General features: G+C 30.8%; 1 protein-coding gene across 1 annotated transcript; it reads left to right on the plus strand.

The window, feature by feature from the left end:
- Positions 1-24,499: 24,499 nt before the first annotated feature.
- LOC133700207 (mini zinc finger protein 2-like) lies at positions 24,500-25,358 on the plus strand. Its single transcript, XM_062123748.1, has one exon. The coding sequence runs from the start codon at positions 24,649-24,651 to the stop codon at positions 25,039-25,041; it is 393 nt and encodes a 130-aa protein (XP_061979732.1). The 5' UTR covers positions 24,500-24,648; the 3' UTR covers positions 25,042-25,358.
- Positions 25,359-25,597: the final 239 nt, after the last annotated feature.

Here is a 25,597-nt window from a genome sequence, read left to right on the forward strand (position 1 = left end):
ATCACCTTTTTATATTGTTGTTGAATTATGACCAAACAATTTTTTTTTTTTTTGCCCTCCATTTTCCTGTGATTTTCTCTCTTTGCTCTAAAAACTAAAGAATTAAAACATGAAACAAAATGAAGTTTAAGAATCTAAATATAAAATTCTAAAATTAAGGAGGCAAAAAAGGATTGAATGGAGAACTTCTAGATGAAAATGAAGTTATTCACATGAATTTGAAAAAGCCCCTTTACTTTTAGTTTGGCCCTTATTTTCTTAATTATTTTTTATAATACAAAATTAAATTCTATTTCATCAAATTGACCTCTAATTTAATTATGATTTTTTATCAAACACCTTGAAATATTAGTGACTGAAATATTAAAATAAAAAAACATTGTCTATTAAACATTGTTGTCCACGATAATTTCTGAATACACAAATAGCACAATAAAAATACGAACTTTTTTAGTCTCTTTGTATGACTTTTTTTTTAATTATTACATTAAATGTTCATTTTTTTTTTATAAACTAACACATTAATTGTTTTCCTTTTCTTAGAGATTGTGAATTTGAGACATTGCCAGAATGAATTAGTCATGATTTCATTAAGATATGTCAATAAATTGAAGCTTTATAATTTGAGTTTTATACATTTTGTATGTAAAAATTGATACGGGGATATACTTGTTTCTAAAATAAAAAGAACAATAGATCCTCTTAGTTAATTTGTATCTCTTTGCTAGAAAACCAACCCTGGGAATTTATATGTCCATGGTAGAAACAGAAGTTTATATTGCAAAGTCTAGCTAGCTCCTACTTTCAAGTACTAAAAGAAATGTTCTAGGGTTAAATTTAATGTCTCTAGGCGGAAGAAGCATATGAAAGATATAGACGGGAAAAATATTTCGTAATTTTCCGTTCTTTTGTGAAATTTATTACTTCCAATTAGTCCTAAAAAGCCAAGGTGAGAAATATTTTTTTTCTCTTACAATGAAGGCGAAATTAAATTAATTTAGGGTAAACAGCATTTGCACGTATATTATGTGGTCCAGACAGAAAATGGCATCTTGCAGAAATCTGAAAGCAAGTTTTCTCTGGCGATAAATGATGTTGACAAGTCCATTGCATCATGGCTCTGCGCAAGATTATTGTAATTTTGTGAGCGGGGAAAAGAGTCCTGTAGGTTAAGTTGCATCAATCAACACCAACTTCCTTAGTTAAATCAGCATATCCACAAAATCACAATTATTGTTTATTCTCATTAGTTACTTGTTTTTGTCAGTTCTAATGTCGGATACATAAAGATTTGAAAAAGCGTAATTTGTGATTTCATTAGAAGCCTAAGATGCCTTGCCCAAGGACCCCAAAAGCCTAAATCGCTACACTTTTTCTGTGGACATCACTGGCTGGGTTGGGTTGGTGAGTAGCGAAAGGCCTCATCATTCACAATCTTCTCAAAACATAATCATACTTAAGTCCCTATCAGCCCCACAAATCTATCCTTGCTAACCGCCTTAAATTCCAACTAAATTTAAACAATTGCGTTTGTTTCATAAAAAATATATAAAAAAAAAACCCGAAAGGAAAGGAAAGGAAAGGGGAAAAAAAAATAAAGTACGAATCATACATTCAATTGTGCATGGCATGCAGTACAAATTCCAAGTTATATCTGATTATATAAGCGTTAGTATTGCCAGTAAAATGTTCAATTGACATTAATCTCTTTCTTTCATTAAAAAAAAATATCAGAGATCAAACCTTTTCTTCTTAGCGAAAAAGTAAAGCAGTAGTGTTCCAAATGGAAAATACTATATTTCTTGTTGATAAGCATGATTAACAACACAAAATTCATAATGTTGCGCACCCTAGATAAATTTCATGCATGCTGACTTAGTCTTGTCTGAGTTACTAACAGCATGTGCACGTATAAATATTTGGCTCAAAATTCCATCATCACCAAAGTGTAGTGTAGTTGTATTTCCCATCATAATCCTTTTATCAAGATTAGAATTCTTAATACATAAACTTATGAAGATGTTTCCAAATTTTAGTTATATATATGCACTCAAGGAGCTGACGTTTGGCATTCTTAATTAAATATATAGTAGATTCTGGAACATATGCAGCTGTAAGGCTGATATATTAAGAAAATTATGAACCACCTGGTGAGCAAAAAATAATAAAAGTTTAATTTATTTTTAATATTTATATAATACTATATTAATGAATTTAGACTAAAGATAAAGTCCATGTGATAAAAATGCTTTACAAAAAAATTATAAAATTGTTATAATTATGGAATCTTGTTGCATTAAGGCATTGTTCCTAAAATATTCTTGGACAATGCTCTCTTAAATATTGGATATTCATTAAAGTTGTAGAGATGAGTATATATATATATGTTATTTCCTTTAAGAAAGGAAGCAGTTATTCTCATAAGCTGAGGTATAAAGAATACCCAGAACTAAAATGTAAGTGCTTGTCATAAGGCATGTACACTAAACTGACCTGCATGAGGATTCCATATGAAGAGATCACCTATGTTTATGAAAACGCTGATGTGATGATTGTACAAGTGATCACTAAGTTATCTTATATAGAGAATATTATGCTTTGATCCTGTTACATGTTATCTTAATCGAGGTAATGGAATAAGAGACATTGGGTATAACATAAACTATATGAAGGCACGAAAGTCATCAAGAGAGGATTCAACACCCTAAGTGAATAAGAAAAAGTATTCCATATGTATTCAAATAGTATTAACTGAGAAATCATTGGCCAAGGTAGAATGAGATATGAAAAGAGTTTCAAATCTTATTCAAACGATCAATGTCTATTATGTAGAGAACAAACATAATTTAACTAGCATACATACTTCATGCTTTAATGTTAAATCAAAACATTATTAATGAAATGATATTAATTACACTGGAAAACCGATCACTGAAAGGTTAAGTTAAATCACTAGTGACTTTTCTAATATTTAGGGGATCATGATATATGACTAGATGATGCACTCGATCTTCAAATATAAACTAATCAATTGTTGAATTGATAATGATTAAATTGTTTAATTTATTTAATTATATCTACTTAGAATTATAATTTATATTTGGGTCAAACACCCCACCTTATTTAAGAGGGGGTATAAATGCAAGAAAAGAGAAAAGGTGACATTTTCTCTTCTAAAAAACCAGCCAACTGCATGTAGCAGACCTTCTCCCTCTTTTCCAAAGAGAAAACCCTTAAACCCAGCTGCATGCACCTCTCTTGAACATTAGAAAGGAAATAGAGTTAAAGAAAAGCATAAATGGCCAAAACCAAAGCAGGAGAAGGAGTGTAGGAGGTCGGCTGGTGTAGCTGGAGAAGGAAGGAAGAAAACTAAAAGTTGAGAGGAAGAAGAAGAAGAAAACTGAGAGTTGAGGAGAAAAAAAAACTGTTAAATCCCTTCCTAAAGCTACTAAAAATCATAAGGTATGAACTAGACCTCCTTCCCCACCTATTCTTGAGACTTTAGGACCAAAAAGAAAAAGAAAACCCCAAGTAGATGACCTAAGATCCTTACACCAACTGCTAAGGAAAACTAGACTAAAGAATGCATGAAAAATAAGGATGAATAGGGGACCTAATTCCAGAACACTTAACAAAGAAAATGGATAATTTTAAATGCACAAAATGAGGTGGAGGAATGGCCTTAGTTGAGGGTTAGACAGAATGCATGATTATGATCTTGTTAGAACCTTAGACCATGTTGGAATCAAAACATAAAGCATACTAATGTTAATGATGTGATTTCTGCTTGTGTGTTGGATAAAATTGTGTGATAATGGGTTAGAATGATGTTATGTGCAAGATTGTATTGTCATTAAAACTGAAAAGCATACTAGAGTTGAAACATAAATCGTATTCTATTGATGCCTTGATTCTATTGTGTGATTGACGAAATTGCATAGTTATAAACCAAATAAATGAAGGTGTATTTGTAGCATTTTATTGTGATTATGCTTGTGATAAAATAATGAATTTCATGTGTAAATTTAAGGGACAATGGACAACAATGTCTGGCAAAAAAAAAAGGGGGAAACAATGGAGGACCTTACATGATCCTTAGAGGGATAAGACATATGATTAAAATGATATCCTTGTGTGATGTGCATTGGTTATTAGTTTGTGTTGATGAATTTTGCATGATGGAATTGAAAACATAGAAAGCATGATTGTGTGTTGATGAATTCATATGCCAACTATAGAAGCAATTTCATTGATGATTTCTGAGTTGACAACAACTCAATTTTCATCAACGAATTCTGAGTTAGTCGTAGAATTAGATCGCGCTGATAATTTATGAGTCAGTAGTGACTCAGTTTCATCAACAATCTTGATAGCAGTAGTATGATATGTACATTGATGAATTCAGTGTCAACCATAGAAATGAATTAAGCTGAAGATTTCTAGGTTGGCAGCGACTTAGTTTTCATCAACGATTTTCAAGTCCAACAATAGACTAAGTGCGTTGATGATTTCGTGAGTTAGCTGTAAGACTTAGATTGCGCTGACAATTTTAGCATCAACCTTAAAATTGTGATGTGTTGATGATTCCTGGGTCGATAGTGACTCAGTCCTCATAATGATTTCTAAGTAAGTAATAGCCTATGTGCACTGACAAATTTAATGTAAACCGTAGAATTGGATTTCGTTGATGATTTTTAGGTCGGCAGCGACTTAGTCTTCATCAACGATTCTTGAGTCATCAACATATGAAGTTCTCACTACCAAATCATGTGTCACCAATGAATCAGTTTTGCTGCTGAATCCTATGTCATCAGTGAATCAATTTTTGTTATTGAATTCTGCGTCTCTAGGGAATCAACTTTCGCTAATGATTTTCTATGACAGACTTCCATATCAAAAATGATGTAAATGCTTGTAACGATTTCATTGTATGATTATGTAATATGTGGAACACTTGAATGTAAACATGCGTATTTTTGGAATATATATTGTGACGAGTTATGTGATTATCAAATGAAAATATGTTGATTTGTGATCATTGATGTGTTAGGTGGTGCGACCAGGATTAGACCTACAACCCAACAAGGACACTCCACTAAAGAAACAAGTAGATGGCTTCCATCCCTTCTAGCATAAGGTTAATTCCTCGAAGTGAATTTATTACGAATGGTCTTTTATTGTGTTATAACTATTACTACACTGTTATGGAATGTTGCATGGATATCACGAAAGATCTACTATTATGATATAATGAATGTTAAATTGTTATGAAATGTTTGTACGAGTACTATGAAAGATTTTTATTGTGTTATAATGAATGTTAAATTGTTATGAAATGTTTATACAAGTACTATGAAAGATTTTTATTGTGTTATAATGAATGATAAACTGTTACGGAATGTTTGTATGAGTATTATGAAGGGTCTATCATTGTGTTATAATGAATGCTAATCTATTTTGGAATGTTCGTATGAGTATTACAAAGGATCTACTATTGTGTTATAATGAATGCTAAATTGATATGAAATGTTTGTACGAGTATTATGAATGATCTACTATTAAGATATAATGAGTGTTAAACTGTTATAAAATGTTAAATAAGTATTATGATTAGCTTCGGCTAATGGCATATGCGATGGATAGCCGGGTTGTGTTTGAGAATTAGCTTCGGCTAATGGCATCCTGAGGGAATGATCGGGATGAGTTACTGATTAGCTTCAACTAATGGCATCCTAGATGGATGGTCGAGTTGTGTCGATGATTAGCTGCGGCTAATGGCATTCTAGATGGATGATCGGGTTGCGTTGATGATTAGTCGAGGTTAATGGCATCTTAGAGGGATAACTGGGTTGAATATAACATTTAGCTTTGGCTAATGACATCCTAAATTGATAGTCGAGTTGATTATGATGATTGGCTTCGACATATGGTATCCGTAAGAGATGACGAGTTTGATTTTGTGATTAGTTTTGGTTAATAGCATCCGAGACGGATGGCCGAGTTTGAATATTACGATTAGCTATGGCTAAAAGTATCTAAGGTGGATGACTAGATTAAAGTGAATTAATTAACACCGACTGATGTTTAAATTTCAGCCCCACAACTCCTATAAAGAATAATACACTTAACAAAATAATAAGAATTATGTAATGCATAAAGAAGTAAAAGAAGGAATGTACCCATTTTAAGTTAATAACGAAAAGTAACGATAACTTTCTTCTAATTATTTAATATCATGTTTAGATTATTTACAATTCTTGTATCCATGTTGTTTTTTTAACAGGGATATCACACAATCAAGGTGCATAGGAAAGCCCATTCCATATATTCATATATTTTGAATGTACTATATAATAGTATGTTTTAGGTGTTATGTATTTGATAAGAACGAACAAACTAGTTGAATATTTGTCATTCGGCACTTTTATAAGACTTGTATCAAAAATCGTAATGGAATACAGATGCAAAAGTACGATCTTGTAAACATGATGTTGTGAATGTATACATGTGATATTCTTTTTTTATATATATAATGTTGTATTGTGAAATCACATGAGTATTGCACTACACTAAGAGAGTTGAATATTTGTTATTTGGCACTTTTGTAAACACTTGTATGAAAAATTGTAATGGAATATGGATGCGAAAGTATGATCTTGTAAACATGATGTGGTGAATGTATGCATGTGATATTTTTTTTTTAGAATTTTGTATTGTGAAATCACATGAGTGTTGCACTACAGTAAGAGATGAATTTTGTTACGATAAACCCTAAATACCGTTGCGAGAATGTGTATTGTCACTTTTATGTGATGTTGATTTACATTACCCTATGTGGGTTATGCCTTGCTAATGAATGGAATGCATTTATAAATTCATAGAATGATATTTTAAAAAGCATCGAGAACCTAACGACTTACAAAAAAAATTCCCACTGATTTTTTGCTATGAAAAAGCCGGGTTGTTATGCCAATCAATATATGTTTAACTTTAAATGGTAGTGCTCTGAGTTGGAAGAGTTTCAAACAAAAGAGCATAATTGATTCTACAATTGAATAAGAGCACACCTTCACGTTTGAGGAAATAAAGAGGTTCTTTGGATCAAAAAGTTTATCAATGAACTAGGTTGGTTCCTAGCATTATTGATTCAGTTGCCCTGTACTGTGATAACAATGGAGTCATTGCATAAATAAAGGAACCAAGGTCTCATCAATGATCCAAACAAGTACTTAAAAAGAATTCAATTTGATTTGATAAATTAATGAAATGAAAGATATAAAGATAAAGTGAGTGCCCATCAAAGAGAATCTAGAAGATCCTCATACTAAGTCACTATGCATACAGAAGCAATAATGTTATATGGAGTAATATGGTATTAGATACATGAGCGAATGACTTTAGTGCAAGTGGAAGATTGTTAGTTTAATATGCTCTATAGTCAATCGGTTGGTTATATATGGTATTATTATATTAATGTTAATAAATATTTATTATTAATAAAGGCTTGATTTATCTTTAATATTAATATAATATTATATTAATAAATCTAAAGTAAACATAAAATTCATGGGATAAAAATGCTTTGCAAATGAAATTACAAAGTTGCTATAATTATAGGATTCATATTGCATTAAAGTATTATTCCTAAAATATTTCTAGTCAATGCTCTCTTAAATATTAGACATTCATTAGAGTTATAAAGACTGATACATATTATGTTATTTCATTTATGAAAGGAAGCGGGTGTTCTAGTAAGCTTAAGTATAAGGGATACCTAAAACTAATATATAGGTGTTTGTCATAAGACATGTATACTGAACTGACCCGCATGAGAATTCTATATGGAGGGATCATTTATATCTATGAAAAGGCTCACGTGAAGATTGTGTAAGTGATCTATAGACTTGAGATCACTAAGTTACCTTATATAAAGATTATTATGCTTTGATCATGTTACATATTATCTTAATCGAGGTAACGAAAGGGCAGACATTGGGTATAACATGAATAATATAAAGGTACTTGAGTGATTAATAAAGGATTTATCACCCTATGTAAATTAAAGAAAATATTTCATTTGTTCTCAAATAATATTGACTGAGAAATCCTTGGCTAAGGTAGAATGAGATTTGAAAAAAGTTTCAAATCTCATTCAAATGATTAATGACTATTATGTAGAGAACAAACATGATTTAACTAGCATACATACTTCATGCTTTAATGTTAAATCAAAACATTATTAATGAAATGATATTAATTACACTGGAAAACTGCTCACTGAAAGGTTAAGTTAAATCACTAGTGACTTTTCTAATATTTAGGGGATCATGATATATGACTAGATGATGCACCCGATCTTCAAATATAAACTAATCAATTGTTGAATTGATAATAATTAAATTGTTTAATTTATTTAATTATATCTAATTAGAATTATAATTTATATTTGGGCCAACATATTAAGAACCTAACAGGTCATACACATTAAGAACCTAACGTGTCACACACATTAAGAACCATTACTCAAAAATTAAACTGGGATGATTTAATTAAGTATGACTTGACTAACATATAATTTAGAAATTAAGAATTGAAATGTAATTAATACAAAAATTATATTTCTAAACCTAAAAAAATCAAGTAAGAACTTGATTGAGTTAATTTCTAAAATTGTCAAGCAGCCCTCAATGAAGTAGATAACAACGCGGAAAGCCAAAAATCAAGTTTGGAAAAAACTTGGACCTAGAGATAATAACTTTAAGTATGCAAATGACGCCACGAAGCAAGTTAATCTTTGTTAAGTTAGTGTACAATCTTTTTCCCTGCAAAAAAAATTGTTTTTCCACAAACAAACAAAAGGAAAATTTACGTTTATTCTCCAACTTTATGCTGAAATTTCAGCTAAAAAAAACTTAATTTAATCTTCTATAACTAATCCTAATGGATCCCTTTTAGGTTGCAAGCTAATGGGCTCAAAATAGAACTCAATTAACATAAGTTCAATAATGAAATAAAGTCCTAAATAATGTCTAATGGGAAAGACAAAACTTACATTATAAATAATTATTCAACATTAAATAAATAAATAAAATAGGATAATAAAAACAAATTCTTCATGCTAAAATTCCTCCATATAGCCCAAATCTCTAATTTTCGCTCATTCTTGGTAGATTTTCAATCTTGACTTCAAACACGTTATTCTATCTTATTTGGATGATTTAATGGACCTATCATATATGGTTGGAAATCCTAATATGTCTAATTTCCAGCCCACCTTAAATCATAGCAAAATTCCACATGTAGCTCCAAATATGTCATAAATAGTACATAAAGGTCTAGTTTGACAGATTTGATAAAATTTATCTATTAACTTTGACCATCTAAAATAATATGTTCTTGAACTCCATTTGACTTAAAAATTTATCAAATATAGTTCCATGTATCTAATATATATCTCTGTAACATTTTAGCTTATTTAGATATACATTTTAAGAAATATGTCTGATCTTACAAAACTGGTTAGATGACATTTTAAAGCCAAATTCAGACCTGACTTGGTTTGTATCGCAACTACCAAATTTTATTTTTCTTTTTTGAGATCCCTTGCAATCCCACTTGAATTAATTCCATTATGAAGATTTAATGACCATGAAATAAATAAAAATAATTCAATGGTCATGATGATATTATACAAAAGGATATGACATGAGAGAGGAAAGAGAAAAGAAAAGGAAAGAAGAAAGAATGAGACCTCATTGTCACACTAGAGCTCTAATTATTATATTTTTAGTACCATCAGAAAGATCTCGATGAGAAGAATCCATAAACACTATTGATAGCTAACTTTAGTGGTAGTGGTGAGTCATATGTGCTGCTTAAAAATGATAGCATGTTCACTTGCTGCTCATCATCAGCTCTAAAATTGGCCACACGTGCCGTCTAAAGACAATGACAAATTCACTTATTGGCATCTTATCGCTAGTGGAAATTATTATTTTTTTAATTATGTTAGTTTGGAATAGAGAAAAAAAATTAGCACATAGACACGTGAGTTAGTTTGCAATCGCAGATATGATATGATGTGTTCACCTTAAAATTGGCAAACCTTAAAACATTGAAAACATCCTTAACCATATCGATTTCATTTTGCCTTTCAACGAGTGAAGAGCTTTGCAATTAAAGGAAGAAGGGAGACAAATAATTCTATATAATCATAATTTAGTTCTTTTTAATATATAATTTTAGGTTATGAAAAAGAAGTAAAACAAAGAGAATATTAAAAAAACCTCGAGTAATAGGTTGGCTTTAGATAAAATATTTAGAAGTAAAAAGAGTCCAACATTTTAACATATCGTACAAGGTTTAGTTTATTGGAACCAATGTTCATCGATTTATAATCGTTTTAACGTACAAATAAAGTAATATTATGTGTTTTCATGTATTGTTTTAATTAATCATTTCTGATTATGATGTCTCTAAAAAATCAATTCAACTAGAAAATTTAAATTATTAAATGAGATGTTTTATATTAAATCTTTAACATATCCCTTTAATAAATTTCTTTAAACTTAAACTTAGGTAAAATTCCAATAATAGTTTTATAATAACTTTCTAAGATACTAAATCTAATAGTTGAGTTTGAGTTCTATAAAAAAAAAGTTAAAACTCTTTTAGCATGGCTTTTTCTCAACTTTATATTTTAGTGTTGTGCTCTTTGTCTCTCTAAGTTCCATAAAACGATTTAGATTTTATAGTGAGTAGCTATTTCTCAACATTATATTTTAGTGTTGCTCTCTCCCTCTTTCCCTCCCTTCGTCTCTTTTTCTCTTTCCCTCTACCTCCCCCAAACCCTTTACATCTAAAATTCCATTACTAAATTTCCTTGTGAAATTTCCAAGTATTTAAGATATCTTGGCATCCCATGCACAAGAATACTTAGCTTCTTAAATGACTTTCTTTATAGAATCTTAAACATCCCTATATAATTTCCCTTACAAGATAAACGTTTTCAATCCATATATAAACAATAACAATTAAAATGACTTCATAAAACAATTCATTTTGTAATTATCCTAAATTCTAATAAAAGATAATATAAAATTCATGAGGGTGTGAAATGAAAATAGAGGTTTTTTTTTTTATTTTATAGTGAGTAGCTATTTCTCAACATTATATTTTAGTGTTGCTCTCTCCCTCTTTCCCTCCCTTCGTTTCTTTTTCTCTTTCCCTCTACCCCCCCCCCCCAAACCCTTTGCATCTAAAATTCCATTACTAAATTTCCTTGTGAAATTTCCAAGTATTTAAGATATCTTGGCATCCCATGCACAAGAATACTTAGCTTCTTAAATGACTTTCTTTATAGAATCTTAAACATCCCTATATAATTTCCCTTACAAGATAAACGTTTTCAATCCATATATAAACAATAACAATTAAAATGACTTCATAAAACAATTCATTTTGTAATTATCCTAAATTCTAATAAAAGATAATATAAAATTCATGAGGGTGTGAAATGAAAATAGAGGTTTTTATTTTATTTTATAGTGAGTAGCTATTTCTCAACATTATATTTTAGTGTTGCTCTCTCCCTCTTTCCCTCCCTCCGTTTCTTTTTCTCTTTCCCTCTACCCCCCCCCCCCCCAAACCCTTTGCATCTAAAATTCCATTACTAAATTTCCTTGTGAAATTTCCAAGTATTTAAGATATCTTGGCATCCAATGCACAAGAATACTTAGCTTCTTAAATGACTTTCTTTATAGAATCTTAAACATCCCTATATAATTTCCCTTACAAGATAAACGTTTTCAATCCATATATAAAGAATAACAATTAAAATGACCTCATAAAACAATTTATTTTGTAATTATCCTAAATTCTAATAAAAGATAATATAAAATTCATGAGGGTGTGAAATGAAAATAGAGGTTTTTTTTAACTTTATGTTTTCAAGAGCCATCTTTAGGTTGATGATGAATTGAAGTTTTCCAAAATGAATGATACTTGCAAACTTATATCCATGCTCTCATGTGGATAGAATCAAAAGTTAATTTTTAACGTAAAAAAATACAATCGCTGTCAACTTTTTTTAACTTAAAAAAAAATTATTGCAAACTTAAAATTTGACTTGTGTGTTTTAAAAAATAAATCAATAACCACTACCAGAAAATCTACGAATACAAACGGAAACACCAATGGATTTTTTTTGTCGGTATTTTGCGGTGATCTTTACCGACTAAAGTTCTTTCATCGCTAATTTCATCGGTATTTCCTGATGGAAATATGTTGTCAGTAAATACCAAGAGAGTCTCAGTCGGAATAGAAAGAATTAAAAAAAAAAGTACGATGACGTGTAAGTTTTTACGAACATCATTATCAACAGAATTACAGTTGGATTCAAACAAGGAAGCAGTACAGTGACGTGTAACTTATACCGATAGAATTGTTGATGGATTGACCAACATAATAATTATGTCTGTAAATCCATCGGTAATAGTGAAATATATGACTTGGCCATTGAACTTTCTCTCCCCTTCTTTATTTCTCCATCTTCCTTAAAAACCCTCTATGCAACAAAACAAACATCCCCCCCCCACATCCTCCCTCATCTCAACACAACTCATCATTTCTAAACTTTTCCATTCACAACAACACTCTGTTTGATAGCATCCGTGTTTTGATTGAAATTTTATTGTGGATTTTTCATTTTAAGAAAGCAAATCTATCATTTTTTTAAATTTGAACACAATTTTAAAATGTTAATTTTTTTATTGTATATTTTTGTAATATAAGTATTTTGTTTTGGTGTTTACTTGATTTTTTGTTTTTTTCTCAAACAAACTTGTTGTATGGATTTATGATTTTGTACATGTTATGGTTTGTTTTAGATTTTGTAAAATTACATTTGTTTGTAAATTGATAAAAATTATGTCGAATTACTAACTTAAGTGTGTTGTGATGAAATAAATAATGGTTAGTTTAACGGGTCCATTTTATATTTTGTCAATTTTATTGCCGAGTTGTAATTTTTTTAAATGTGTACAAATTTATATGTATGTAGATAATTGATAATGAATTAAGAGAAGTATTAAAGAAGGTTAGATAATCTTGAGCTAAACCAATATTTTTGTAAATTTATATAGTTAACGTAGTTAATTAATACATGTTGTCATCATTATTTGATATAGATTCGATAAAAGTCATGAATGATACTTCATGGATATATCGAGATTCATCCCAAGGATTATGGAGGATGGATTATTATAATGGGGTTCAAGTTTTTATTAATTATGCAACATCTAATCCGAGAAATATTAGTGAAGGCGACATTAGATGGCCATGCAAGAAGTGTAAAAATTATAAGTTTCTTGATCCAAATGTTGTAATGATACATCTTCTACATAAAGGGTTCATGGAGGAATACCTGTATTGGTATACACATGGAGAACCATTTGTTCCTCATGATACAATGGTGAAAAGGATGGCTGGGTCACCTTTTAGTGCTTGCATAGTACATGGAATTGTAAATGACAATAGTAATCTTTATAGGGGACTTTGGTTATGGATGCGATGAAAATGAATTAGAGTTATGTCGGTCAATGTCCAATCATAGATGAAGAACTTAATGTAGACGCGACCAGGTTTTTTATCTTTTGAAAGATTTTGAGGAACTATTATGGGATGGCTGCACAAATCACAATAAATTATCGACCGTTGCACATGTGTTTACCATCAAGTCGGATTATGGGTTAAATAAGGTCGGTTATGATATAATTGTCAAATGGGTGAGAAGCATTTTACCTGAAGGAAATAGACTGAAAGAGAACTTATATGCTACCAAGTCCATGATGAAACCCCTCGGTCTAGGATACCATAAAATTGACACGTGTCCAAACTTCTGCATGTTGTACTACCTCGAAAATACTTAGCTGACTGAGTGCAGGACATGCGGGCATTCCCGTTATAAACCCAAACTGGTAGGGGAAAGACTCTTGTAGCACATAAAAAAACTTAGATACTTCTCATCACACCTAGACTGTAGAGGTTATTCATGTCACCAAAGACTGTTGAGCACATCACATGGCACCAATCACATGATGTGGTGGATGGAGTGATGATGCATCATTCTGGTGGTGAAGCATGGAAACATTTTAATAGTGTCCATCCTTACTTTTCAGCTAAATCAAGAAACGTGCTTCTTGGGTTATGTACATGCAGATCCAATCCATTCGGGTCATTTACCGCTCCTTATTCTTGTTGGCCAGTTATACTCATGGTTTACAACTTGCCATCGGGGACGTGTATGAGGCTGGAGTTCATGTTTTTATTTACAGTTATACTTGGTTCTAATAATCCGGGCTGAAATATAGATGCTTGTCTTTGACTGAGTTAACGCAGTTGTGGTCCTCTAGGGCTTTGGCTTATGATATATTGATGAAACAAAATTTTCTTATGAAGGCAGCTTTGATATGGACTATTAATGATTTTCAAGCTTATGAAATAGTTTCTCATTAGAACACGTATGAAAAACTAGCATGCCTATACTACATGAAAAATAACAAGGCATTCATGCTAACAAACGGGGGTCAAACATCTTTTTTTACTGCCACCAGCGCTTTTTCCAACGAATCACAGGTACAGAAACAACATAAAGGATTTTTTTGTTGGCAGAGTTGAAAATGATATTGCATCCTCATATCTTTCTAGTGAAGAATTGTATGACGTGGTGTTAGAGTATGATGACATTGTGTTTGGTTTTCAATTTGGTAAACAGAAGTTTCCTAGTTTTGGTTTGACCTACAAGTGGGTAAAACGAAGTATTTTCTAATAGGTTTCTTATTGGAAGACCAATCTCCTCTGTCATAACCTTGACATCATACATATAGAAAAGAACATGTTTGAGAATATTTTCAACACAATCATGGATGTGAAGGGGAAGATAAAGGACAATATCGAGGCTAGAATGGATATGACGTTGTTTTTTCACCGTAAAAATATAAAGTTGGTTTATGCAGGGTCACAGGTCATAAAGATCAAAACAAACTTTGCCTTAGACAAGAATGCACAACTACTAGTCTACCAAAGCAAACTTCACTTAAGAGTCAATGTTTTTCTAATGGACATGCCTAGAATATATCATAGTTGGTTAATTTGGAGGATTACAAATTGTATGGAAGGAAGAGCCATGATTGCCACATATTTATGCAAACATTCATTCCATTAACTTATTATGATTTATTTCCAAAGAGGATATAAGATGCATTCATAGAGATTAGTCATTTCTCTAAAGATATATGCTCCAACAAGTTCCAGACATAATACATTGAGAGGCTTGAAATAAATATTATTAAGACAATATACAAACTTGAGATGATATTCCCTCCATCATTTCTTGACTCGATGGAGCATTTACCCTTACACTTATTATATGAGGCAAAAGTTAGGGGACCAATCAAGTATAGATGGATGTATCCATTCAAGATGTTAGATATTACACATGAAATGTAATTAAAAATGTATTTTCATTATTTTTGTTAATTGAAAACATTCGTTTAATTCCATATAGGTACTTATTCAACCTTAAGAAAAAGGTTAAAAACAAGGAGCATGTTAAGGCTTCAATATGTGAGGCTTATATTGTTGAGGAGATCTCAACATTTATCCCGTATTATTTCGAGCCTTATTTGAGAACAAAAATTAATCATGTTCTGGGTCATGATGATGGTGGTAAAGTGCCTTCGAGTGAGAACTTGTCAATATTCTCTAATCTTATACGACTCACACAAAAAAATCCTGTTAGTGAAAGATATTTGTCTAAAATAGAATTCAGACAAGCACATAATTATATGTTATTTAACTATGATGAAGAGACTTTTTATTCAGTAAGTATATATACTACTTAAACTTTGTTATAAATGGTCCATTTATCTCTTGTGATATCACAAACTCATATATTATTGAATGCCTCATTGACAACATCGTCAATAGTTATTGTCTAATAACTCATAGCTAACTAAATCTCAAATCTTTCGATTACAAGATGAACAATTTGTTAGGTGGTTCAGAACACATGTAAGAACTATGACAAACTCATCATTTATTGGGATACTCAATTTAATTACAGAATTCTAGTTCACTGTTCATTGTTGTACTTGATGTACCAGGTTTATTAATTGGAAAGGAATGCTAGTGCTACATTGTCTTTACTGAGTCTGGGTCTTGAAAGAAAGGTGAAGTGCTACAACGAGTATTTTTTCAATGGATACTTGTTTCATATTGAAGAATATAGGCAGGGTAGAAAGGCATATAATAGTGGGGTTTGTGTTAAGGGATCAACTTCTAGTGAGTTTGAAGCTGACAATTATGGGAAATTAAAAGAGGTAATTGAATTGCAATATCATAGTGAGCATAATAGAGTCTTTTTATTCAAATGTTATTGGTATGACATCACTAACAGAGGAATCAGAGTACATCCCCGTCATAGTTTGGTCAAAATTAACTCAAAAGCTAGACTCTACAATGTCAACGATGTCTTTGTTTTTTTCAAGCAATGCCAGCAAGTTTATTACACATACACCTCTTTTTAAAAAAAAGATCATTCAAGAGTTGATTGGTTATCCGTATTGAAAACCAAACCCAAAGGTTTTGTCGAGGTTGTTCAGGATAAAAATGATGACTCAAATATAGGAGATGATGTCTTTCAAGTTAATGAGTTGGTTGAACCATATCGAGTTACTCCATCAATTTACTTAGAAGAAAATTCAAATTTTTACGTCTTAGATAATATTTTTGTTGATGTTGATACTGAGGAGTTGAATGTTGTTTGGACCTCCAAGGGACAAGCACAAGTTGATGAAGATGATGATACCAATGATATCAATGTAGAAGATTGCGATGGAGCTGACGACGAGTTAATTGAAGAAGATGAAGACAATTATGACTAACTATCAAAACACAAAAGTGTAATTCCATAAACTATAATGTAATAGTTATTGATGAAATTCTCAACAAAGAAGTATTTAATTTATTATTGTTATGTGAACTTGTGTTATTGTGTTATGTGTGCAACTTTCAATTTAAGTATTTGCAGGATGGATAGGAATAAAGATATAATCTGGCATCATTCACTATAGATAACACCGATGAAAATACCGATGGTTAATGTCTTTCAGAGTATTCCAGAATCAAAGGGAACAGTTCCCCTCCCCCTGAAACTGTTCATTGTATATAACACCGATGGAAATACTAACGATTCGTGTTCGTCAGTGTATACCAGAGGTGAAGGGAATTGTTCCCCTCCCCTTGGAATTGTTTACCATCCATAACATTGATGGAAATACCGACAGTTCGTGTCTGTTGGTGTATTCCAGAGGCGAAGGAAATTGTTCTCCTCCCCTTAACATTGTTTACTATGCATAACACCAATGAAAATACCGTAGGACTGAAAACTGCTGGTGTATTCTAGAGGCGAGGGGAATTGTTCCCCTTCTCATGTCCGTGATGGCAATTATAGTTCACTAAGTGAGTGGCAGGTTTCCCGAGGGAATTATTGACGGACTGCGAATTCCAACGCGTTGGTAATTAATGCATCTTTGATTGTTTACTATTTACAGTTTTACCAACAGAATCATAGACAAACCTGGAAACATATGGAGGTTTTTTTGAAATTTTTAATGTGAAATAAAAATTTCAAGGTGAAGTTACCGAGGGAATCATTGATGAACTAATTTAAAATAATAATATTTAAAAGTCCGTCAATGATTCCTTCAATAAAACATAGTATAAAACCCAACAAGAGCATCACAACTTCATTTTTTTCTCTCAATCTCATAATCACTCTCACTCTCTCAAATCCTCTCCTCAAAGTTGTAATAAACATAGTGGAAATTAAGTTTTTCTCTCTCAACACAATTAACATGTATATGTGGTGAATCTTTTTACGTATTTTCTTTTTATTTTTTCGGTTTATTAACAATGCATTTTTGTTTTTTTTTTGTATCACACATAGATTAACTCTAAAATTAAGCAAACCATTAAGGTAAAAAAATTTCATTCCTAAAGCTTATATTTGTTTTTGTATTATTTGTTTCTCTATTTTTTTATCAACAGAATCACGGACAGACATTGCAATAATGTTTTATTGTTTTGTTGAATTTTAATTGTTATTGTCAAATTTGTAGTATAAATGTCAACTGAATATATAGAATTAAATTTAATTGCAAAAAATTCTTGTCAATGTAGGATTAAAAATATAATCATATTGAAAATGAGATGAAATTGAATAATACAAACATCCTGAGGTTGCACAAGTAATAACTTCGGCATTTATATCGTTAATGGAAATTCCATTATTTCAATGGAGCCATGTTTCCAAACATTCTAATTGGAAACCTCATGTCGATGCATGGTTTACAAGATAATGTTGCTTAAAGGTTTTACTATTTTTTATGTTAATTCCTTTACGTTGTTGAAATTATAGAGCAAATGATAATGTTACGATGAGGGTTTGGGTGAATCACGTAGCAACTAGGTAACATCGAAAACAATATGATATATATTTTGTTAATTTTAAATATTAAAATTTCATTTGTCATTAGCTCATATAAAATACGTTTGTAACATGTAGATTGCGTGATTTTTGGTATGAGATGCAAAAAAATCAAAAAAATATGTCAGATAAAACGCTCTACTAAGCTGGAATAATGTGGTGATTTGGAAGGATTTCAAGCCGCCATATATCCTAGAGAATATATGGTTGAATATATTCAGCACGTGATGTCCGAGCGTTTCACACGACTTTCACAGTAGAAAAAAGCTATGGATACATTGTATCACAGCTAAATCTGTGAATAGTGATATAATCGCACCATTCCAATTTAGAGTGGAAAAGAGGGGATAAAGTCAAATAGTCTCCGATGTGGGGAACTAAAACAGACAAGTTCATAGTTCGTTACCACGTACACCGGTGACTCTATTCCGTTCATTTAGGATGCGAAGTGGATGCTAAGATTAATTTTAATCACATTTATATTTAATTATTTTTTTGTCATTTATAAATATATTTAACTGGATTTTTTGTTTCTTATAAGCTACGACTCTTGGACGTGCGCCAAGTCCAATCAAACTTTTTATGGAGATGCACATACAGAGTAAAGATCGCTAAAAAAGGGTGTAACAAGTCTTCAACAACTGCACTTAACACTTTGTGGTATGTTCGTTCAATCATTTTCTTTTGTAAGTTATGATTTTCTTGAATTGAATTTGATCATTTCTATATATATATATATATATATATATATATATATATATATATATATATATATATATATATTTCCATGAGACATATAACAACCAGTTTAAGGAGAGATACGAAGACGATCTTTTGATCCACTAAGATTTCAATCTAGATTTATGAATGGAGGCAAGATCATCTAGCGGACCCGATAGAAATCGGGTGTATGGACTCGCCAACACTACGACCAAAAACTTGTGGATGACCCGTAGTGTCTCAACTGTTGGGAGCTCGCAATCAATATCAAACACCCAATCTCAGGAGTTTGCTGCCTTGTAAGAACATACACCCCATCTAATTGAAAAATATAAACGACTCTCTACGGAATATGAAGAACTCTGCCGAATGGTCATGAATATTAGATTACATACGAATGGTACGTGTGCACCCTTTCTTTTCCCTATAGTACCGGGAACAACAAACCTCCTTGATTAGTACTTAAAAGTGCATTTTTATCAAGGTTTTATATTATCATATTGCACTTAAAGTATCGTTAAATTCCCTAACTTAAGCATGTTTTATAATAACAAATCTGATAACATAAGATATCTTTAATTTATGGTAAATGCTCATTTTAAATGCAGGCATATCTCATAATTTAAAGGATTGATTGATGTGTTTAATTATTAAAATTGAGAAGACAAAGAGAGGGCCAAGCTTAAAGAAGAGATGCTGGTTTAATTCAAACTTGAACATCATTCGGTTATTGTATCATAACTAGAGCTATAAAACATGGATTTAGGTCTGGTTTATATGGATGGAAAAATAAGACATAAGCCTAAAACTTTCATAAAGAGTCCAAGATTCAAAATGGTCATTTTCAAGTTTAGATTGTAACAACAAAAGAGAAGTCGAAATCTGTCCTGCAGCCTAGACACTATTCATTATTCAGCCCATATCTCAAATTTTAGAAGTCCAAATGATCTAATTCTTTTTTTTGTTGGAAAGTTGAGACAAATTCCCAGAACTTTCATAAAGACTATCTGTTCAAATTCTGATGTTAGTAATAACAGTTTCTTCAGACAAGAAGATAATGGTTGTCATCAAGTCAAGAGGTGGCCACCCACTCAATAATTAGTCATCAATTCAATAGTTTTGAATTTTAGCCTATAAAAGGAGGCATTTACCATACATTTAGACATCTTGGTTTTCAGATCAATATCATATTCTTGCTTTTTTTCTTTGTATTTTGTAATGTTCAAGTTTTATTTTATGTTATATTAATCTCTTTTTTATGCTTTTCATTTCATTTACTATACTTTGTTAGCTTATATTTTGTTTATGTTCTTATATTGTTTTGCTTCTTCATGATGTTTAGCCAAGTTAATTTTGTCAATGTGAAAAGCGTACACTAATGCTGTAAGAATAAGTATAATATAAATTCAACATGAACTTTAATGTTTGACACTAACATGTTTTGTATTTGTTATCTTACTCATTCTTAATACCTTACTTGTTAAATGGTTAATCTTGATTTGTGTGATACAACCTTTGGTATAACAAATACTTGTCATTTTCATAGCCTACTAGTATGGTATAATCGACACTTGTGCTATGAAAGGAACTTGATTTGTTGTTAACATAAGTTATCACCATGAATACTTGACTACATTTATAAGTGTTGGCATTACTCAAATAAAATAATTAATATAATCATGTTAATAATTTATAATCCAATGAGAACCTCCTTTATGTGGTTTCCAGTTGAGTAATAAAAAGAGTTTATACTATACTTATTTGAAATACCATTAGTGGATCCTTTAACCTTGACAATTGTTTTATCCTTGTTTAATCCTTACATCAACATCACTTCTTAAAAGTTTTCTTCAACTCCTTTTCATTTGTTGTTTATAATTTTATATAGTTCACTTCTATGTGGTTCGACCTCGGGCTTGCCGGGTAATTTAATACTTCAACACTCCTGCACTTGGGATAAGATATCAATCTTTTGATCGTGTCACTCCTCCTCCTCCGCTAGCGCCGTCTTTGTTCTAATTTAATTTTATTTGAACATATAAATTTATAATGAATATTTGGCTTTTATATTAAGATAAAATATTTTTACATACTTGAATTTTAGACAACTTTATTTTTTTAATTATTTTCTTTTAATTTTTAATTTTAATTTTAATTTTACTTGAATTTTTTTAATTTTAATTTTATCCAATTTAAATTTTTCTATTCAATAGATTTTTTTCAAAAATATATTTTTTAATTATTATGGATAGAGTTACTAACAGACTCAATCCGTTGATACATGCCAAAGAGTTGGAAAACATTTACTGCACATGACACTTCAACTGTTACATCATTGACAAAATTATTTCATCGGTATTTTACAGAGGGTTGGCATAAAATTACTCCAAATATCACCGACAAAATTATTCTGTAGGTACATTCCAGTGGGTAATTTTTTTTTTTTGCGCATATTTCTCGTTTGTAAAACCTTCGGGTTGTTTTGACTGACATAAATGCTGACAAAAAAAAATTACCGGTGAACATTTTTTATCCGTGAATCAATTGGTAAAATAGGTGCTGACATAATTGTAGAGTAAATACCGACAGAATATTCCATTGCTAAAACTATTAAATGTAGTAGTGAACTATATTAGAAAGAGTTGTTAATGATAATCAAAGACTAAATTAAGAAGTTGAGGGAAAAATTATAATTAAAGTGATACGATCTGATGTTTCGATTATTATTCAATTATATGTTAACATGTATTCAAGAAAAGTAATAATTTAATAATTTACTAGTATAATACCTCCTTTTCTCGTTAAGCTTTTTTTTAAAGAAAAAAATTATAATTTTTGGTTTTATATTCTTTATTTAATAAATATAAAAAATAATTAAAGCAAATATCAAAACAAATTTGGATGATTTGAAAGAAGGATAAAAAATGCATCTATTTAATTAAACCTCATTTATCTTATTAACAAGGTCTTTTTTCCAATAATTGTTTTTGCCATAATATTTTTTCTTTTAGATGACATCTCATCAAAATCATGAAAGCCGGTATAAAAAAAATGTTATAATAATTTTAACATGAATTTAATAAAAAAAAAATACAACCCAATGTGATGTAGGGAACTTTCAGTAATGTTGTCAACCTGGTCAAAACTTTGTTTCACTATAGAAATTTCAGCACGATATCATTTTCTTATTTTCTTAAATATTGAGATAATAATATTTTGAATCAAACGAAGTTAGCCTACCAAACCTTAAATTTGGTCATGAACTTAGTTAAATTAGCCTGTTTTTTAAAACTTATTTCTTATTTAATTATACGATAATTAAAAGAGACGTGCTAGAAAGCGACCAAAAAAATAATAATTATTAAGGGTTACACGAAAAGAGAATTTATTAAAATTATAAAAAGAATGATATCATCTTATCCAAAAGAAGATAAAATTGAATGGTATTTAAAAAAATATTGCAAATATATTTTTAATTATTTTGTTTAATGAATTTCAATGAAAATTAGAAGGAAAAAAAACATACAGACTAAAACAAAGTGAGGCATGCATGAGCTGCAAGAAGAAGCCTACACACCTGGCCTTTATTTTTTCTACTATTTATTAAAATAATATCGTCCACCCTTTTTAAAAACTTAAAAAATAAAATAAGTGATGTGTCGTCTATAGTAATAAAATACTACATCATTTACTAGTATGTCTTTGGCTACTTCAAGTGGCTATAAAATCAGCCTCAACCTACTAAGAAAATCATTTTCAATCCTTTTTTTTTTGGAAATTAAACATTTAGTAAATACCCTATAAATTTGAATAAACCCATATTTAATCTCAATCCAATCTTTAATTTATCACAAAACTAAAAAATCACTTAATTTAAAAAATCACAAGCCCGTATCTAATTTTTATTTACAAAATGAAAGGTAAAAAAACTTTAATGGAACTCCTCTTGTTTAAAGGAACCTATTAACACTAATAACTATTTTTTTTCCATCAAAATGTGGTCAATTTATCACTTTTCTCTCCTCCCTTATTCTTTAATAACTTTCTCTCTTTTCTCAAAAAATCAGGGATTGAAACATTAATAAAATAAAGTTTGGACCACAACGACACATCCTAATACTAAACAAATAAAAAATGAGTTGACATAGAAATTTTGAACCCAAACGTTTTGCGTGAATATGATTAAGACCAAGTTGTTTTTTTCCTTTTTGTTTGGTCCTCTTAATTTGAATTGTGTTCTATACCATTAATTGCAATTCTATGTTATTAAATTAGATTTTATCTCAAGTTAGAAATTCAGCCAAAAGCTTGAGTTTCCAAGAAAATGCATACATAAGAAAATATCAACCTATAAAGGATGATAAAGATGGCAAAAACAAAATGATGAGATTGAAGGCGGAAAAAGTTCAATGGCCAAAAAAAAGAGAGTTTACTACTACATCTAGAGTGAATTTTGAGAAATGGATGGAACTGTTCCCTTTGCCCATGTCTTTTAGTTTTTCTTATAATTCAAGTTGTTTTTTTTTCCTTTCAATTTGGTCCTGTTACTTTGAATTGTGTTCTATACAATTAACTGCAATGATTTATCCTATTAAATTAGACTCTATCTCAAGTCAGAAATTCGACCAAAACATTAAATTGCCAAGAAAATGCATACAGAAAAAATATCAACACATAAAAAATGAAAAACATGACAAGAACTAATGAAATTGAAGGAGAAAAAAGTTTCAGTGACCGAAATAATTTTTTTTTTACTGCTATAACCTAGAGTGAATTTTAAGAAATGGATGGAACTGTTCCCTTTGCCCATGTCTTTTAGTTCTTCTTATAATTACAATTATAATATTGAGTGATTTACTCGAAAATGGAAGGCCTTTTCAAACAGGTTTGGCAAGATTACTTAACATTGACATGTTATCAGGTTTAGCTAGACAAATTTTGTTGGCATCGTATCAATGCACCCCACAAAACTTCCTTTTAGCATCAGCAACAGTTTAGGGGCCACAGTATACATTAGGTTTAAGATCTTAGCTGTTCATTCTACTTTAAACCAATCAGAGTTTAGCGCGAAAAGTAAAGCTTTTTCATCATTTAGGGTTTTCCTTCTTTTATTTTTCACTATGCTAATCTGTTGTCAAGGCAGTTGGATTATCATTTCACAGTAGCTGATACAAAGGCAAGTGTATGGCAAAATTAATATTTTACGACGCACACATATATTGTTAGAAAGAAAAGTAAATAGTAATTAAAAGGTCATGGTACCTGATAAAATGTATTAAGTCCGGTTTACATGTTATAAATACACCCTCTAGGGTTAGGGCTTGTAGTAACAACTAAGAGCAAGTTATTGATTCTCTCTCTTTTCCCCTCTTTCTCTCCAGATGCCAGCTTCTAATTATAGGTCAGTCTTCCAATTGGAGAGTTCTAGCCTAGTTTATCAAGGATTTGAAGGAGGAGAAGGCAGTGTGGAATTGGGGACTAGCAAGATGAGGAAGCGACAAGTGGTGGTAAGAAGAACGGAAGAACCTTCAAGAAGCTCAACGACTTCTTTCACTATCAGGAATGTTAAATATGGAGAGTGTCTAAAGAATCATGCTGCTAGTGTTGGAGGGTATGCTGTTGACGGGTGCAGAGAGTTCATGGCTAGTGGCGAGGAAGGCACAGCTGATGCACTCACTTGTGCCGCTTGTGGTTGCCATAGAAACTTCCACAGGAGGGAAGTGGAGACAGAGGTGGTATGTGATTGTTCTTCACCTTCTTCAAATGGTAATTAGAATTTCGATGAGTGCTGGGGTTTTATGTTTAGTGTACGACTTTTACTTTTCCTGTTTGGATTTGTGATTGTTGCTCTTGTTGTTTTATTATTAATGGTTTTTAGGGTTGATGGACATCATGAGTAGAGCTCCTCTATATATGATTTGTATATGTGAAAAACCAATGGAGAACAGTGAAAATGAATTGAGTGATGTGTTTTTGATGATCAATGAACATTGCCATAGCAAATTGGTGGCACTAGCATGAATTAGCTGTTATAAGCTTCATGATTGGAGTGAATAAAGCATATGTAATCCAGCAGTTATGTTGCCTTTGAGTCACAATTTCACAAGGCAGAAAGAGTATCTACTAAACAAAGGTGAAAAATTAACGGTGGAAGATAATGAATAATATTGTCATGAAATTATTGTGAACTTAATTTTTTATGTAACATATGATTTGTTGCTCTTCTTCAAATGAATCCGGTATATATTCAGCTGATAGCATTCTTAAATCTCTCCTTCCCATCTAGGTTGTAATGAAAGCATCAGAAATTTGAACAATAACAATTTAAGC

The sequence above is a fragment of the Populus nigra genome, chromosome 7, assembly GCF_951802175.1.
Source record: "Populus nigra chromosome 7, ddPopNigr1.1, whole genome shotgun sequence".
NCBI lineage: Eukaryota > Viridiplantae > Streptophyta > Magnoliopsida > Malpighiales > Salicaceae > Populus > Populus nigra.

What these genes read in the sequence shown, in the direction of transcription:
- LOC133700207 (XM_062123748.1), top strand. Translation starts at nt 24,649, where the DNA reads ATGCCAGCTTCTAATTATAGGTCAGTCTTCCAATTGGAGAGTTCTAGC.